This window comes from Diuraphis noxia, unplaced genomic scaffold (assembly GCF_037042655.1).
Source record: "Diuraphis noxia isolate RWA-SAM2 unplaced genomic scaffold, SU_Dnox_SAM2 contig0004, whole genome shotgun sequence".
Taxonomy (NCBI): domain Eukaryota; kingdom Metazoa; phylum Arthropoda; class Insecta; order Hemiptera; family Aphididae; genus Diuraphis; species Diuraphis noxia.
Genome location: NW_028301714.1, coordinates 51,360,524 through 51,378,062, shown reverse-complemented (window position 1 = coordinate 51,378,062; position 17,539 = coordinate 51,360,524). Strand labels below are relative to the sequence as shown.

The following is a 17,539-nucleotide window of genomic DNA, read 5'->3' as shown; positions in this document are numbered from 1 at the left end:
CAGTTACATTTGAAACTAAATAGCATACAAAATGTGTTTTAAAAGATGTTATATTTCAAGTAACTTCGATTTCAGTAAAAACATTTTTAAATTTAAATCAACTATATTATTTACAAAATCAAAATAGTTTAATTATAAATCTTTACCAAGCTTTAACTATTGTTATTGTTATGTTTAGTAAAACTATTTACTATAATATATATAAATATAAAATTGTATTTACTTATTTTTATAAAATAAATAATTGAAAATTATTAATTAATGTATTTATATGTAGTTTTAGTATTATTTATGTGTCTGAATAATTTTACAGCAGAAGAAAAATCTCCATTCAATTCATCAGATGCACTTCTCAATTTATTAGCTAGTTTCGATAAATCAATTCTCCAAGTATTTATTTGTATGAAATATAAATGGTTATATTTTAATAATTAATATTTACTGTAGATTTGTGATTGGCTGGCTTTAGAAGAAAAGATGTTGCGTCAACAATCAGTTACTGTAGGGGATGTTGACGATATACTTCAGCTCATTGATAAACAAAAAGCAAGTATTAAACGATTTAATTTACGTTTGAAGTGTGAAATTAAAATTTAGTAACTATATACATAATTAGAAATTGAAATTGTGTTAATCCTTATAATTATAATTATTTTTATAGATGTAAAAATACTCTGACATATTGTTTTAGATGTAATATAATTGTGATTCTTACAACCAAATGACTTATGAACCTTGTGTGTTATGAGTAGAGCTAGGATTTTGGTGACTTTTGCATTTTTTTTCTTTAAGTGTTATACAATTCTAACCTAAAACTTAATTTGTTTTGTGATATAACAATTTAGAATATGTAATTTTTATTTTGTATTTTTTTGCATTTTTTGTGTTAAATGCATTTTATTGCATTTTTAAGGTCATTTTTACGTAATATTACAAATATTACGTTCATTTTGTGTATTTTATACGCAATTACCTACCCCAGTCCATTGATATTGAAAAAGTAATATAAGAGTAAGTAAGATAAGATTATACATTGAACAAACTCAAAACTATATAGGTATACAATAGTAGGTTTAGTAGTAAATACGATTATTGATTTTTCAGAATAATTATACCAGGAAGCGGTTAAATTCACAATTCAAATTTATACCTATTTTATTCATAAATCATAATTATTAATTAATATATAAAAAATAAATTTTTTCCACTCATCAAAGTATATTTTTTGGTCATTTTTTAAGTTCATTTTTTAGAGTTTTTAGGTAGTTTTTGCATTTTTGTGTATTTTTTAGGTCATTAAAATCCTAGCTCTAGTTATGAGTATTTTATTTTTATTCTACGGAATATTTTTTGAGTGAAATTTATTTTTATCAAATGATCTCTTTTTTGATTGTATCAAAATGTAAATTGGATATGACAAATCTCTATAATTGTACCTTAGAGCTTGCACAATATAGGAGTATACAATATAAAATAAATACTATCTTTATTATTTTACCACACAATAAGGTATCTAAATATTCTACTTTACAAAAAAGCATTGTCACATCTATTTGTTATGAGATTGAGAATTATTTCATAATATAATAGAATAATACAAATATGCCATTAAGTCTTCCATAATAATTTTTTGTGTATAATTTTTAATTATAAGAAATTAATCATAAAAAATTATTTTTGATTTTGTGTAAGTAATAAATATTGTGTAAAAATTCTGAAATAAGAAGAATTAATCATCAGCAAATTAGGGGGTGCCAAAATGTTACTGCCCACAGGTGGTTAAATCTTATATACTACCCTGGTGCTACCTTTAATTTATTTCAGTGAAGTTTAAGATTTGTTTATTATAAATATTCATTTTTTTTTAAATTTATGCTCGTCATTGAAAAAAATGTCTAAATTAATATTTAAATATAAATACTTAATAAAAACTAAATACATCATGTTATTGATTTGTTAATTTTATTAAAGTGGTAAAAATGATGGATTAGGTTAACAAATGATTGTTTATTTTCATGAATGTGTTTACACAATGTCACCATGGCAATAAAATGTCTTGATAGTTTCTAGAATATTTCATTATTAATAAGACATTTCCGGCTGTCATGTTTTGTGATAGGGACTTTTGTATTTATTTATTTTCAACAATGCATATAATAATGTGATATTATATTGTTATATTTGTAAAAAAAATATATTTTAATATCATTATTATTTATTTGTTCAATTGTTAGATCCTACAAATTTGGTTTTAAATAATATATTATTATTTTCAACTATTACTAAAAATGTTTTAACCAGTAAAAATGAATTAATTTAACATAGTTCAATAAACATTCTTATCAAAAATATATACAAACTAATACAGTTTCTTATTTTACATATAGAACGTATTACGGGAGTTGGAACAAAAGAAGCCTCAATTAGATGAACTAGTTCATACTGCTGAAAACCTTAAAGCTGATTCAAATCGACAACAATTACATGGCAAAGGTAATTTATTGTTAGTTTTAAATAAATGATGTATGTTGTATGCATCATTTAATATTATTATTCTGTAGTGACTAAATTGCGTGAACATTGGGATGAAACTAATAATAAAGTAATGCAACGCAAAACTGAATTAAATGCAATGTTGAGTGATAGTCAACGTTATGAAACAAAAAAAATGGAAATAGATACTTGGTTAACTAGAATGGAGAATAGGTTACAGCGAATGAATTCAGTCGGCAACACAGCGGATGTATTAGATGCACAACAGAGAGAACAAAAAGTATTGAATAAATATTATCAAACATTAATATAAAATTAATTTTTAATATTAACCTTGTATTCATGAATTGTTGTAGTCATTCCATGTTGAGTTACATCAATACAAACACCAGATTGATTTATTTAATCAACTTACACAAAAATTAATTGCAGTTTATCAAAATGATGATACTTCCAAAATTAAAAAATTAACAGAACAAGTACATCAAAGATTCCAAAACCTTAATTCAAAGTAAATTTTGTTTTAGACTTTAATGATAAAGATTATATTTAGTTATTAATTGCTTAATTTCTTTTTAGCATTATAAGTCGAGGAAAAGTATTGCATTCAGCAATAAACTCCCTACAAAATTTAGACAAATCATTTGAAAACTTTTTAGGATGGTTGTCTGAAGCAGAATCATCTATGGAAACAATTGAAGCAGAATTTGATAGATGTAATACACTCAAACGTGAAAACACTACAGCAATGAACCAACTGAAAGTATGTAATTGACTATTTTATGTAACATACTAGCTTAAGTTTGAATAACAGATCTTTAATGATACGAGGGTGGTTCGGAAAGTAAGTTCCGTTTTAGTATAAAAAAAATACTCAATGCATTTATAGACTTTTTATTATATACAACTTACAGAGCATACATTAAACTATTTTTCTACATAATTTCCACCAACATTTAAGCACTTGTCGTACCTATAAAGAAGTTTTTCAATTCCCACTGAATAAAATTCAGTCGCCTGTTCATTTAGCCACTGGTTGACGTGATCTTTCAACTCATCGTCGTTCACAAAGCGCTACGTCCCAAGTCATTTCTTCATATTGGGGAACAGGGGAAAATCACTTGGAGCTAAATCAGGACTGTAGGGTGGATGATTAAAAACATCCCAACCAAATTGAACCAAAAGTTCACGAGTTCGTGCTGCGGTGTGAGGACGTGCATTGTCGTGAATGAGAAGAACGCCATCAGTCAACATTCTCCGTCTTTTGTTCTGGATCGCTCGCTTAAGTTTCTTTAATGTTTCACAGTACACTGTCGAATTAATTGTGGTGCCCCTTTCCATGAACTCCACCAAAAGGACCCCTTTTCTGTCCCAAAAAACACAGTAAGCCTGGCTATCAATTGAGCCGGCGGGAATTTCTCTCGCAGCAGCCATTTTATTTTATTTCTAGAGCGCGTAGAATTACCCGATTAACCTTCGCAGTGTACTGACAGACGCAGATTGAACCAGTTTATGCGACGCCGCCAAGACCCTGCCTCTACTCCCACTCCTCCGCTCAGTAACCGCAATCGGAACTTATTTTCCGAACCACCCTCGTATATTAGGTATTTAATTATTATTTAATTAGTAATATTGACTTAGTAGTAAAGGTAGAACCTTGCCCTATCCCCCTAAAGCTCTTACTCTTTTGTGGAAAAGACAGTTGCAGTTAAATTATTAATACTTTCAAATTTAATAAATAGTTAATATTTTTACTCAAATTCACCATAATCAGTCAAGGGTTTGTCAAGTTTGTTCATCTGTTGAACTACATTTTTGACAATTATATTTATAATATTCAGGAGGAGGTATAGTTTAAGGAAAATTGTATATTAGGCTATCTGTAATAGTTTGCACTAGAAATATAATATAAATGTTGAATAATAATTTATAGGTTATTCGTGATATTTGCAATGCTCGTATATTATACCTCAATACATGTTATTCATTAAATATAACTAACTAGTAAAATGTTGTGTAGTTGTAATGTAATTTAAAATTAATTTTTTTTTATATTCTATACTAAATTGTTCACATAATTATATCCTATAGTAATTAAATTAATTTCTAATATTCTTGCATTTATATAAATTTTGAATTATGAAGAGGTCGTATAAATACTTAAGATTTAATCCCATATTCCCATATTATGATATAATATTAATGGTATATCTAAAAAGTTAAGAGATAAGGGATAACATTGACTTAAAAATCATTTGAACATTTTTAAAACCAAACCCTAGTGAAATATAGTATGTGCTTTATACTTTGATGATTAATGTAATGGAAATTGTGGTAAAAGAGAGGTACTGATTATGATTTAAAAATTGAGGTGATAAGCCTGTCTCAGGATATATATTATATAGTACTTATATACTGTGGTACCAAAACCTATGTTAAGGCTGGGTCTTATTTTGAAAACTTAGGATATACCCCACTTCATATGATCACTTTCCCCTCCACAGTACACCATTTTTGCCAATATTAAGATACTGGGCCTCTTTAAATGTTATTCCCCTTATTAGATTTTTAGGACTTTAGCGCCACTGTTTATATATATTTATTGTTCACTTAAATCTGTGTATGTCTAGTAAGTCATTTTTATAAAAAACTGAAAATTGTGCTTAACAGTGAAGTTTTTCTTGGTATTTTATGTTCATTACCTTACAACCACAAAAACAGCTTTATTTTATTTATGTCTAATTTTTAATTATCTGTTGGGGCTATACAAAATTTTTTAACTCCTACGTTTTTGAATGGCAACGTCCATTTTTAAATTAATATTACAATCCAGAATACTTATTTTAGTTAATATTCTTACATGAGTTATTGTTAAAATTTGATTTTTATGTAACAAAATATTCCAGACATTTTTTTTTTTTAAATACAAAATCAAATAGGTATGCAAGTTGGCAATATATTGTGGGATAGTCACGATAACTGTGTGTTATAAACTCAAACTTAAAATTAAATTCAATGATAAATTATTTACATTTCTGAATATAGATTATCTGTCAGCTTTGAATATTTTATATTTTATTTATAAAACTAAGTAATTTATTTTACTATTAGTGCCTACTGTATTATATTAGTCTATTTTTTTCTTAAGTTAACATTGTATTTATTATATTATTAATGATTAATAATTAATTTAACAATCTACCAACTAAGGTTTCCATTTACCAAACAATGATTTAATAATATTATTAAAATTTTGACAAAATTTCCTTTGTGTGTGTGTGTGTTTCTTATGATTTTTTTTCTTTTAATGCTCAATAGTTGTATTGTTATACAATTAATTAATTTTAATATTAATACTCAAACAGAAGGTTGAATTAATTTTTTCCGAAAACATCACATTTATTATTAATTGTATTATTATAGAATATATTTACAAAATAAATTATTGATATAAACTTTTGTGTCAATACCAAACAAGGATGAATCTAGGATCTTTCATGGTGGGTGCTATTTTTCGTTTTATGGCCCTAACATTTTTATTAATAATCATCAAAAAAAAATCATAATTTGAAGCTTAAACGGCTAGGAAAATCAGTTGTGCAATGTGCATTTGTTTTGGATGTATTACAATTACATAAACAGTTCAACATATAATTAGTAACACATACATAAGTATTAAGATACTTAATTGTATCAAAAGATTAAATTAATTATTTTATGTTGTTATTTTTATATTATTTATATGTCGTAACCACTACGCAAAATCGATCTTTTCATGAAAAGACGATCATTTCATGAAATGAAAACACGTTTTTTACACTTTGTGAAATTTAAAAATATTTCACGAACTGGTCACTTTTTCATGAAATGTTCACTCAAATTTAACATCGCGTAATTTTTTTCACAAAGTGGTCATTCACTTTGTGTACTGAAACACAACATATTTAACAACTATAAATTTAACTTCAATAATTATGTATAGTAATAAAGTTTATTTATATCATATTAATTTATTAACCGAATTGTAAACATTTTTTATTTATTAGAGCAGGAAAAAACGCACTATTTCTCCAAAAATAAATTAGTTTTATTCAATTTATTTTCTTTTTATATATTTTTATAACAATAGTTGTTTTTATTTTATTTAGTAGACGATATTTTCATTTATATTTTGACGAGAAGTCAAATGATTTTAAGTTTCATTTATGTTAAATTTAAATTTTGTGTTGTTTATATTGAAAAAGGTTTTCATAACTATTCTATTTACATGATAATAATAAAAAGGTTTATCAATCAATATTAATAGTGTTGATTAATGTTATAATATTTAAAAATAAAGAAAGTAAATGTATAATAACAGGGCCGGCCCAAGGTATTTTGACGCCACGGGCAACTTTTTGAAAGGTGCCCTTAATCAAATGCTCCATAATAGATTTAATACTTTTTATACTTACCTATATATTTTGTTTGAAATTCTTATATTTATGAATAGGTAAAGGACGGCAAAACTTATTTGGATACAATTTATAGACGTATCGGCTGTAACACATAATTTTTTGGTTTTCCCGAGATAATGATTATATTATATCATTGTATATTATTTTTTAATTATTTGTAATATAACGATAAAAACTGGAAAGTGGAGTAAAATCTATAAATATATATATATGTATATATAACAGAATATTCCGTCATAGATAATTTAGTCATTTAGCTATATTATTGTCGATTTGAATAAATATTACGCTAAAATTTATAAAATATTCGTATATTAAAAGCGCCCCTAAAAAAGTAGCGCCCAGTTCGCCCGGTTCGCCCGTATCTTGGGCCGGCACTGTAAAATAATATACTTAAATACGTATCATAAAAAAAATTATGTTATACCTAATACAAAAGATGTTACATGCATGGGTGGTAAGTATGGTATACCTACAACCTATTTTTTTAATGAACTATTTTTTTTTATAATATGGTATTGTAAAATTATAGGAAACAGTCACTTAAAGAAATCAGAAATAAAAAATCCTGTGCTTCAAAGGAATAAATATTTAGTGAAAATTTCAAGTTTTTACAGTGATTAGTTTTTGAATTACAACTATATAAAAAATTCGATTTGGTCGAAAACTGGTTTTGCGTAAAAATTCTCGTTTTCCTGTCACTTTTATTTTGTTTTTCTCGATTTTTTGAAAACTCTCGGAAAATTTTTACTTTTGAAAATTTGAAATTGAAGCATTATTTCGACTAGTTATGCTGTACTCAGACACAAAAATAAAAATAAAACACGTAAAATCAATACATTCATTACTCCGTTCAGAATCTAAAAAATTTTACTATACGGTTAATAATTAATATGATATAAATAAACTTTATTTCTATATATAATTATTTAAGTTAAATCTATAAGAGTACAAGGGTAGAATAAGTTGTTAAATGTTGTATTTCAGTACACAAAGTGGACAATCATCTTGTGAAAAAATTACATGGTGTTAAATTTGAGTTACCATTTCACGAAATGGTCATCTTTTCATGAAAAGATCGATTTTACGAAGTGGCTACGACATATATTTTATTTAAATCACGAAAAACCAGTGTACCTCAAAATGTCTACATCACTGCTTTGGTCTACGGGGAGGCCGTTCCAAAAATTATATCTTATTTCGGTATGTGTAACGGTGGGTGCTTCAGCACCCCAAGCACCCCATCTTAAATTCGCCCCTGATACCAACTTTGTATAGAAAGGTCAAAGGTATGAATAGGTTCATAGTATATATTTTATGGTCCGCGACACGAAAAGTGGCCTCCGAGTACTGCTACCCGCACGCCTTACCCCACCGGTTAGACATGATTTCTTAACCTATGTTCCATACTGTTTGATATCGCAAACAGCGCAGCTGATGCCGATGTTCACCGAGGTGTACGGTCGCTAGGTTCGTGTCGGTCTGGGGCCATTTCGTGTCGTAGAGTATAGCGATCGCTTAAAATAAAAAGGAAAAACTCTTATTTTTTCGCAAAAACAATTGTTGACAAAATCGATTTTGGTTTGGTTTTTGGTGTAACTCAAAAAAAATGACAGTATAAATACATAAATATTTTTTTTTTTATTAATTATCCTGCGGCAACTTAGGCCATTGGGAAAATACATAAAATGTTCACTGAATGTTTTTATTAGCATTTCTATAAACCATAAAGTTTTCATATTATTTCCACTTGTCTTGAGTTTTTAATGAACATTTTCAGTTTTTAAATATTTTAATTTTTTTTTTCCTAGGAACTTCAATAAATTTTTATTCTTTGGGAAAAAAGATTAAAAGTTTAATATAAGGCTTCTAATATATATTATTGTTTCAGTGGTAGATCATAAATATTAAAAATACATAAAAATCACAAAGATTTGTAAATTATTTTAAGTTTAATTCATAACATAATATATTCTATTTTGATCTAAATATACATCTAAATTTGAAAATTTAATTTAAAGATTCTTTATTAATTTGCCTAATTTTATCAAATAAAAGTTTTGTGAGCGTTTGAATTTCCAATCTTTCCAATATTAGATATTCACTCGATTTCTCCTGTACCGATATTCTTATTTTGTTGTTATTCAAAAACATGAAATTCACACCATATTTTTATTTAATCAATTCTTACTTAGTAAAATGTTCAAAATATTTCAACTCTTTTTAAATTATTTAATATTTATAGACATTTGAAATTATTATTTTTTTTAGTTTTCTATTCTATAAATGTCAATAATATTTAATAAGTTGGGTAAAAAAGCACGAAAATTTAATACAAGGTTCTCCTTAAGTTAATATAATAGCAGTTTTATAGTATTAAAAATACGTTTGCATGTTTTTTTTTATAACTGTTTCAAGTTTAAATTTTGACAACATTTGTTTAATTGAAAATTTACAAATAATGTAGTTAAAATATGATAGACTAACAAACCATTTACGCTCAGAATGGTTTTTCGTAGGTATACAATGATATTATGTCATTAAATTCTAATTAAATACTATGACTACAGTGACCCACTTCTAACCTACTGTGGCAGCCGTGACATCCACTTAACCGGTTTTTTTCCTGATACCAATTAAAAAAATTCACTTAAAAGCTTAAAAATTGTAAATAATAATAGATTGTACCTAAAAATAAAAATACTACGTTTTCACTACACTTTAGTACACTATACATATTTAAATGGTTACCATATTATTTAAAAATTAAACTACTATTTTACTATGATGTATTTCAGTATTTTTACTTTGTATTTTTATTAAATGTTGAACATTGAGTTAAATTTAGAATTCAGTATATAACTAATTCACTACATTTTTAAATCTTTAGTAAATGTTTTATGTAAGCAGTTATACTTTGATAAAAAAAGGAAGATTTTTTTACCATCTGGATTTTATTAGATTTAAAATGGATACTACACGGTTGTATATGTCAGTTGTTATCCTACACTCCCAGTCCCTGTCAATGTCTGTACAAACGATCGCTTTGTAATATTTTTTATTGTAGTTGACATTTCTATCTCAAACAACATTATAAGTTTTGTATTTTGTTATATTATGTTCAACGTTGAACACTCTTAGTATTTTTTAAATTTCTGTGAATGGGTAGTTTAATTTTTTTGTTGATCTAATGGAAGTTGTATGGTATGTCTAACATATCAAAATATACAATCATGGTACAGTATAATCATATTTTATTTTTAACATAAAATTAAATTATTTTATTTATAATTGGACACGAATTTTGTGTCATATTTGCAAAAGTTAGTTTAAATATGAGTATCAAGAGATAAATAATAAATTATGTAACGTGTATCACTACTTTTACTCAATACGAAGTAAAAATTTAAATTTAAAAAAATACTACGTAAATATGAATAAATTAAATGTTTATAAAATCTTATAATTAATTTTAACAAACATAAATTTTAGATGTAAGGTAGGTAAGTAAAAATATGGTAATAAAACTAAAATTTCCCAATGAATGTATAACTTATTGTAGGTAGGTACTTTGGTTGAGGACTTAAAACGTCATTCTTAAATATAATAATGCAGAAGTGGAATGTGTTCATAAAAAAAGTGGTATATCTCACTATGTATATAATATCCCCCTCACTTCGATCATTTATCGTTTCAAAAATAAACACTCACTTGAAAAGGGTAAATAAACATAAGTTTTATAATCAACTTAATTGTTATAAATTACAGCCCTTGAAGTTAAACCTATGTTTTTATTCATATATCATATTAATATATTATTAATAAAGACAATATTTAGATATTGAAATAATTTAATAATGTTTATTATATATAATAATTACTATAGTAATTTAAGTTTATAGGTACGTTCGTTAAAAAATCTAAAAATTTGTTCTAATTAAAATAGATTTATACATCTTATAAAGCACCTACTATTTGGAATTTTGTTAGTATGGTTTTTATACAAAACACTGAATATAAAATAAACGGAAATTAGATAGATGATTTTTGTATTAGTTTTATAGACGCACTTAGATTAAACCATTGTTATGTACTTGTATATTGATATATTTATTATATAAATTTCGTGATATTAATGTTTATATTTGAATAGTAAAATAAAAGGTTTGTCTAAACAACCAATTGTAAAAGCAATTGATTATTATACCTATAATGTATATGCTATTATTTGTGTGTTATTGTTTCTGTTATTCTTGACTAACTCGTTTGAAACACGGATATAGATATTATTATAGTATTTATATTCGTGATTTTAAGGTTGAAACATTGCAAAAAAGTAGGTTAGATACCTACTACTTACAGTATCTCTAACATGACTTAATAAAGAATTTAAATCTAAAGACGAAAAAATTTATCGGACTTAATCGATTTAAAAACACACACCCTCCATTCACTCTGCGCTAGTTGTATGTTATCTTATATTTTATAATTATTGGCTTATGCCTTATTTATATTTTTTATTCTATATAATAATATAGATGAAATAAAAAATACTAATTCTATTATACTTATAAAATTACAAAACCAATATTGTATTATATCATGGATTATTTAAGCATCTAAAAATGTAGACATGAATGGAGTGAAGTATAACTGCCACGGCGCGGCTGTCACAAAATGCTTTGCACACTACTTTGATTTTTAAAATTGTATAAACGCTTATAAATAATTAGGTATGGATGTATTAATTGAATATTTCGATATAATATTTTGTACATGAACGTATATTATTTTTGGAACACGAAATAAAAAATATGGGTTGCCATTTTGAAGAAAAAAAACACCATCAATAAATTCAGATAAGTCTACCTACGCTGGTATAATATAATAATCACACTGGTCAATGATATATGAAACGATGATGTTTATTTGTATATACCTATATGCATATAGACAAATGGGTTTATTATATACGAACGCTATAAAATGATAGGAATACGAGTAGAAGTAACTAATGTCGCCGTCACAGATGTTATTATTTCGTATAAAGTCCGGAAGACTCAAATCACGTCTCGGAGGTGCTATAAATACAAGAGATCTACTCGAATCCAAATGGCGGCGCCCGGCGACGGCTATTGGTGTTGGTCACCCATGACCGATTGTTGTTGGACGGCGCGGCAGCATTGCGATGGCCTTACGAACGACAATATACGATGATATAATAACAACACGCGAGAACTGAAGGTGTATTAGATGGCATCATAGTAGTGGTACACACACACGCGAATAATACTTTGCTTACACGTACGTACGCGGGTACGGTATAATAATGTATACACTCGTATAAACGCCTCGCACGTGACCCGGTGCCACAACCTCTCGAGTAAATTGCACGCGCGCCACAGTACATGCGCCCCCCGCGAATCCAATGCTATATAGGTGTATCATCCACTCGCAGCGGCGTCTCGTTCGCTATTGTCGCGTACTCGCGTCTCTGGTCTCTCACACGCGGCCTGTCTGTCTACGGCGTCGGTTGGTGGTCGGTGGTGGTTGTCCGCGCCCGGCTATTGCCCCGCGTCATGTCCGAACCGTTGCGGTGGACGTCCCGCGACGGTGGCTCTTCATCCCGGCAAAAAATCACATCCGCCTTGCAAATAATACGTAAAAACGCTGTATACCGTTCGATTGCGACGCGATTAGGACACGCGGCTGACGTAACGCCAAAAAAATGGAAAAAGTCATCTCCGACGGTACAACCGACAATGTCGTCGCCGTCCACGGCCGATGACGGTGGCTTTGGTGACTGGCGCACAGATGGTCTGCCCGAACACTCGCACCGTAGGCCGTCACCACCATGTGCCGTCACCCGTTCAGTGTCCGACTACGGTGTGGTGCAGCAGCGGATACCAACGCGCAAGCATGCCAGCAGTGACACCAAACGTGTGGAAGAAGCGTACCGGCGAGGGTTTTGCGACGGTTCTGTGGCTGACGTGTTCCTTATGCGGCAAACCGGCGGCAGCGTTCGACAGCTTCACCAACACCATGCGGCCGTAGCCACTGGAGGAGGACGTCGGCGACCGCGTCCCAGCTCGATGGATTTTGCCGACGGGACGCCGTGGACGAGACTCAGCTCATCGTCCACAGTCCCGGCCGGTCTCGGCTGTGGCGACCTGTCCGACAAATTACACTCTACTGCCGCGGTAGTTGTGCAGCACAGATCATTACCCTCGTCTGCATCCAGATTCCAGCGGCACCGCCGGCTCTCCCTGCCCGTCTCGACCCAGGGTGGCGGTGGTAGTAACGGAGTTGGCTCCTCGTCCGCGGTTGACATGGAATCGCCGTCGGCCACAGTACCCACCAGAGCCGCTGCCATCGCACTCCAACAACTTATCGAATGTTACCGAAACGGTTATCGAGTGACCGATCACAAGATCGCTTTAATGTTGGACATACTAGACACACAACAAAGACTGGCCAAGGTAAAAATAGCTAGTTCGGATGGGATGGCAATTTTTTTCTCTTTCGTTCACGGGCCGACCAATTTTGCATATAATATTGCGTTGTACAACGGTCGAACGAGAGTTATTATAATTAATTAAACTATGCATTTAAATTTTTCTCTTTTTACCTCAGGTCTATATACGATTTCTTAAAAAACATAGTTTCGATATTAGATCAGGGTTCCATCTACCACTAAGCAGCAGCCTATATATATTGTATTTCAACAGATTTATATATTTATGTGTGTACACATGTTGTGCGCAATTATTGCGGCGCGGCGGTTAGATGAATGTGGTTTTAAATAATTACATTACTATAATATTGTCTATATATAACCTATATATTATAGGTACAGAGTTATTTTTTTGGATAAGAATTTTTGAATATTTGCAATGGTTTTTTTTTTTTTTATTCGATTTTATCTCATATTGAAAATAGGAACGAATAAAAATATTAAATTTCAAACCCAATAAAACGTTTACTATGAAAGTATATAGTATATACATATAATATAAGTAGTAGGTACTTTCGACTTGTGCTCTACTTCCAAATCATTTGCCCTTCTAGGTTAGATTTGCATAATACATATCGTTTGGCCGCTTGGTCTGAAAGCATTTTCACGTTTCGTCGGGAAATCATGTCAGGGAAACACACACACATGAACATATATATATATATATATAATATATGTATAAATTATGTTGTAAAAAAAACTATTTCCCTTTTCCGTATACCTGTCCCAATGAAATATTTAGTCTATCTAGTTGTATTTCTCAACTTCGAGCCCTTCCACGGAGCTTGATGTAGTTATTTTTTAAAGATGACAAAACTTTGCAGCTTGATAGTGTCCATTATTCATTATGTGGTTTGTACCTATAGTTGACTCCGAATCTGGTGAGCTCTTCGGCAACAAAAAAAGTCATTAAATCCTATTTGATTAATTGCTAAAACAAAAATAAAAATTGATTTATTTAAATTATTTAAAATAACGGTAATTAGTTTTAGTTTTTACATTAGCTTTTCTTCCGCATATTTAGATCTATGTATGATATAAATCAAACATATATATTTATGATTTAGTTAAAATATTAAGCTTGTATAGTTAATGATACTCATCAATTTGTCACTTTAAATTATTAGGTATTACTTATTACGGCAACATAGTAGTGATTGGATACATTTCTAATTTATTTACAGAAATCTGTTTTAAATCATAAATAACCTAAGGCCCTAAGGGTTAACTTTTTTTATTACAAAAAGGTAGATCATTAAAATACATATGTTTTGAATTTATTATAAGTAATATATTCGGTGTTATGCTGCATCTATTTTTTATTGGAACTGTATTTTAGATTTTGCGAAAAAAAAACAGTATTCTATCAATAAAAATCTTATTCTTCAAATATCATTGTTAAATTTTAATATGGTACTAAAAAAAAAAGCTATATCATTATGAAATATGTTTTGTTGGATAAAAACGTTACCAAAACTATTTTTAACAGCATCGTAATATTGTCAAATCTGATTGAAATCCTCTTGTTATACTTGACTTAGATATAGGGATCAAAATGATTGATATACGGGATTATCGTGATTGATTATTTTGTTATTGTTATATTATACGAGTGTAAGGCTGGAAATTATACGTATTTCGTTCTTATAATAATAATAATTTATCCTATATATGCATTAGTTAGTGCATATAACTTTAGTACTCGTACTCCAAAATGTTTATCATAATAGCTCTCCGATAATTTTTGGTATTATTAATTAGAATACTCAATAATAATACTTGACACAGTTTGTCATTGAGTGTGTTAAACATGATATTCATTTTATAATTTGATATTTTATTATTATTTGTGTCGGTCGTATTATATTAAGCTTTTCTTTCTCTATATAGATTTGTACTATGTATATTTGCACGTAAATTAAAAAATTATTCGTAGGTCAATAAAAATATAATTCTTAAAGTAAAACATTTCAGGATTGACTTAATATCTGTTGAAGTACTTCGGAAATGTATAGCCCACATACATATAATACTATATAGTTTATAGTATATTATACTGTACCATGCATAGGGGGAAATATACGAGCCCAATTCTATAAAACAATGCACTTTAAGCTTGTGTTCGCTTGTCTCTGCGTTTTTCTATAATTGTAAGCTGAATTTTTTTTAATCAATGCCAGAAGCGAACAAGAGGTCTCTCAACAAGAGCATCTGACCTCATTGTTTTAAACTCTTGTATTAAACGTTGTTTTTTATGTACAATGAACGGGATTTCACAGTGTTTCATTATTAAAGGTTGTGTTTGCAAGATAAGCTTTATTATAATTTTGGTGTTTAGCACATCTGTCAATATAACTTATACTCTTATGGTTATGTCTTTCATTTTTTTTCTATAATCTATAATAATTCAACTCTACTCTATATAGAAATATCTGAGGTATATGGTTAAAACAAATCAATCAATTTCAAAACTTTGAACCTACCCAAAATCATGAATGCTGGTACTAATACTTTTTTAGTATTTTGGTTACATGCTAGGAAAATACATTTTAACTTGAGTTTTGGGTGTTTCGAAAACATGTGTAATATTATTTTATATTAAAATTGTACTAATTTGATATAGTTTTATCGTTTTTGCTGTAATTTTAAAAATCTATGACATTTTTTTATGCTATCTTATTAATTAAACTGAAATTGTCATTCATATTATTGATATTTATTATAAGTTTCTTATGAATCCTGTTTTCCTAACCATTTTGTTTAGATACTTAAACATTAACGTTACGGTTATCGTTTTAATTTGTGTACGAACCCCTGATTTATTTTCATATTTGTATTTTTCTATTGGAATCTTTATAAAGGTGTGTAGTTTATTATAAAGTGCTAGTAATGCTAGTATTATGCGATTATGTTTTATGATTCTTGTTATTAGTTAGTTATTAGTTAGTTATATGGTAAATAGTATAAAATTTATAAAATATGCAGTTATTAATTAAATTCTTAACATTTCTTATAGTATAAGAAATAATACTACACGAGTTCCTTTTTAATTACCTGTGTAAACTACTCTACAAAAATTGCAATGCATACATCTTATGAGTTATAACTAACTAGTTTTGAAAAATTAATTGAATTTAAGTAACTAGTTAGTATATACTATATAGTTATTAAAGTATATATTAGTAATCTGATCTGTACACCAACTATTGGATATTAACATTGTTAGGTATCAAAAATCATTTCTACATAATATACTCAGAGCCCCACAAGAGGATGGTATAAAAAAGACCCATAGTACGTACTGAAGCCTATCGTTCATGCAAATAATTACTTCAATATATGTATTAGAAAAACGTTCAGGACCCAGATTTAATCTGTACCAGGGCCAAAAATATGATGTGGAGGGATCTGAATATACTGCTGTATCTCGTACGAAAAATACACGTCGCGTCCAGTAGGACAATCCTCACCATGTAAATGTATAAACGTTATTTGGTGCGTAACAAACATAAAAATACATTTTGTATAAATGTATAAAAAAATTTTATTCAAGTTCATAGTTATTTTGATTGCAAATAATAGATTATTAGGTTTTTTTTAGTGTGGTCTCAATGCATTTTTAATATACTTATAATACAATGTACCTAATATTTTTAAATGATAAATATGGCTGAATATTAAATATATTGAGTTATGAAAATGGCTTAAATTAAAATTATAACTGTTATATCTCAGGGATGGCGCGAGGGGGGTGGCAATCGGGGGAGTTGCCCTGGGCCCCGCGATTTTCAAATTATAATTAAGGCCCCGCATTTCTTAAATGATATTTTATACTGTTCAGAGATAAGTTAGTTTGGATAATATGTAATTATTGCCCGGGGAAAATCCTAGCTCCGTTCCTGTAATATATCTATAACAATGTGGTTATTGATAATTGTATTAATTTATATAAAAGTGGTTATTTGTATAATGTAGATAAAACCAAACTGACATACGCATACCTGTAGTCTGTACAGTGTAAAGTCACGATTAGTGCAAACGTACGTTAACAAGATGAGTTTAAATACTTCCCAGC

General features: G+C 28.7%; 1 protein-coding gene across 4 annotated transcripts in view; it reads left to right on the top strand.

Moving 5' to 3' along the window:
* Positions 1-17,539, top strand: part of Dys (Dystrophin) — a 65,621-nt gene that overhangs the window by 32,506 nt on the left and 15,576 nt on the right. For 3 of the 4 annotated variants that reach the window (XM_089226237.1, XM_089226239.1, XM_089226240.1), the window contains exons 46-51: positions 314-390; positions 448-546; positions 2,388-2,493; positions 2,562-2,773; positions 2,850-3,004; positions 3,073-3,256. In XM_089226237.1, coding sequence (XP_089082363.1) covers positions 314-390; positions 448-546; positions 2,388-2,493; positions 2,562-2,773; positions 2,850-3,004; positions 3,073-3,256 — 833 coding nt within the window. The remainder of the gene's footprint in view (positions 1-313; positions 391-447; positions 547-2,387; positions 2,494-2,561; positions 2,774-2,849; positions 3,005-3,072; positions 3,257-17,539) is intronic. The other variant, XM_089226238.1, reaches the window with a different exon arrangement.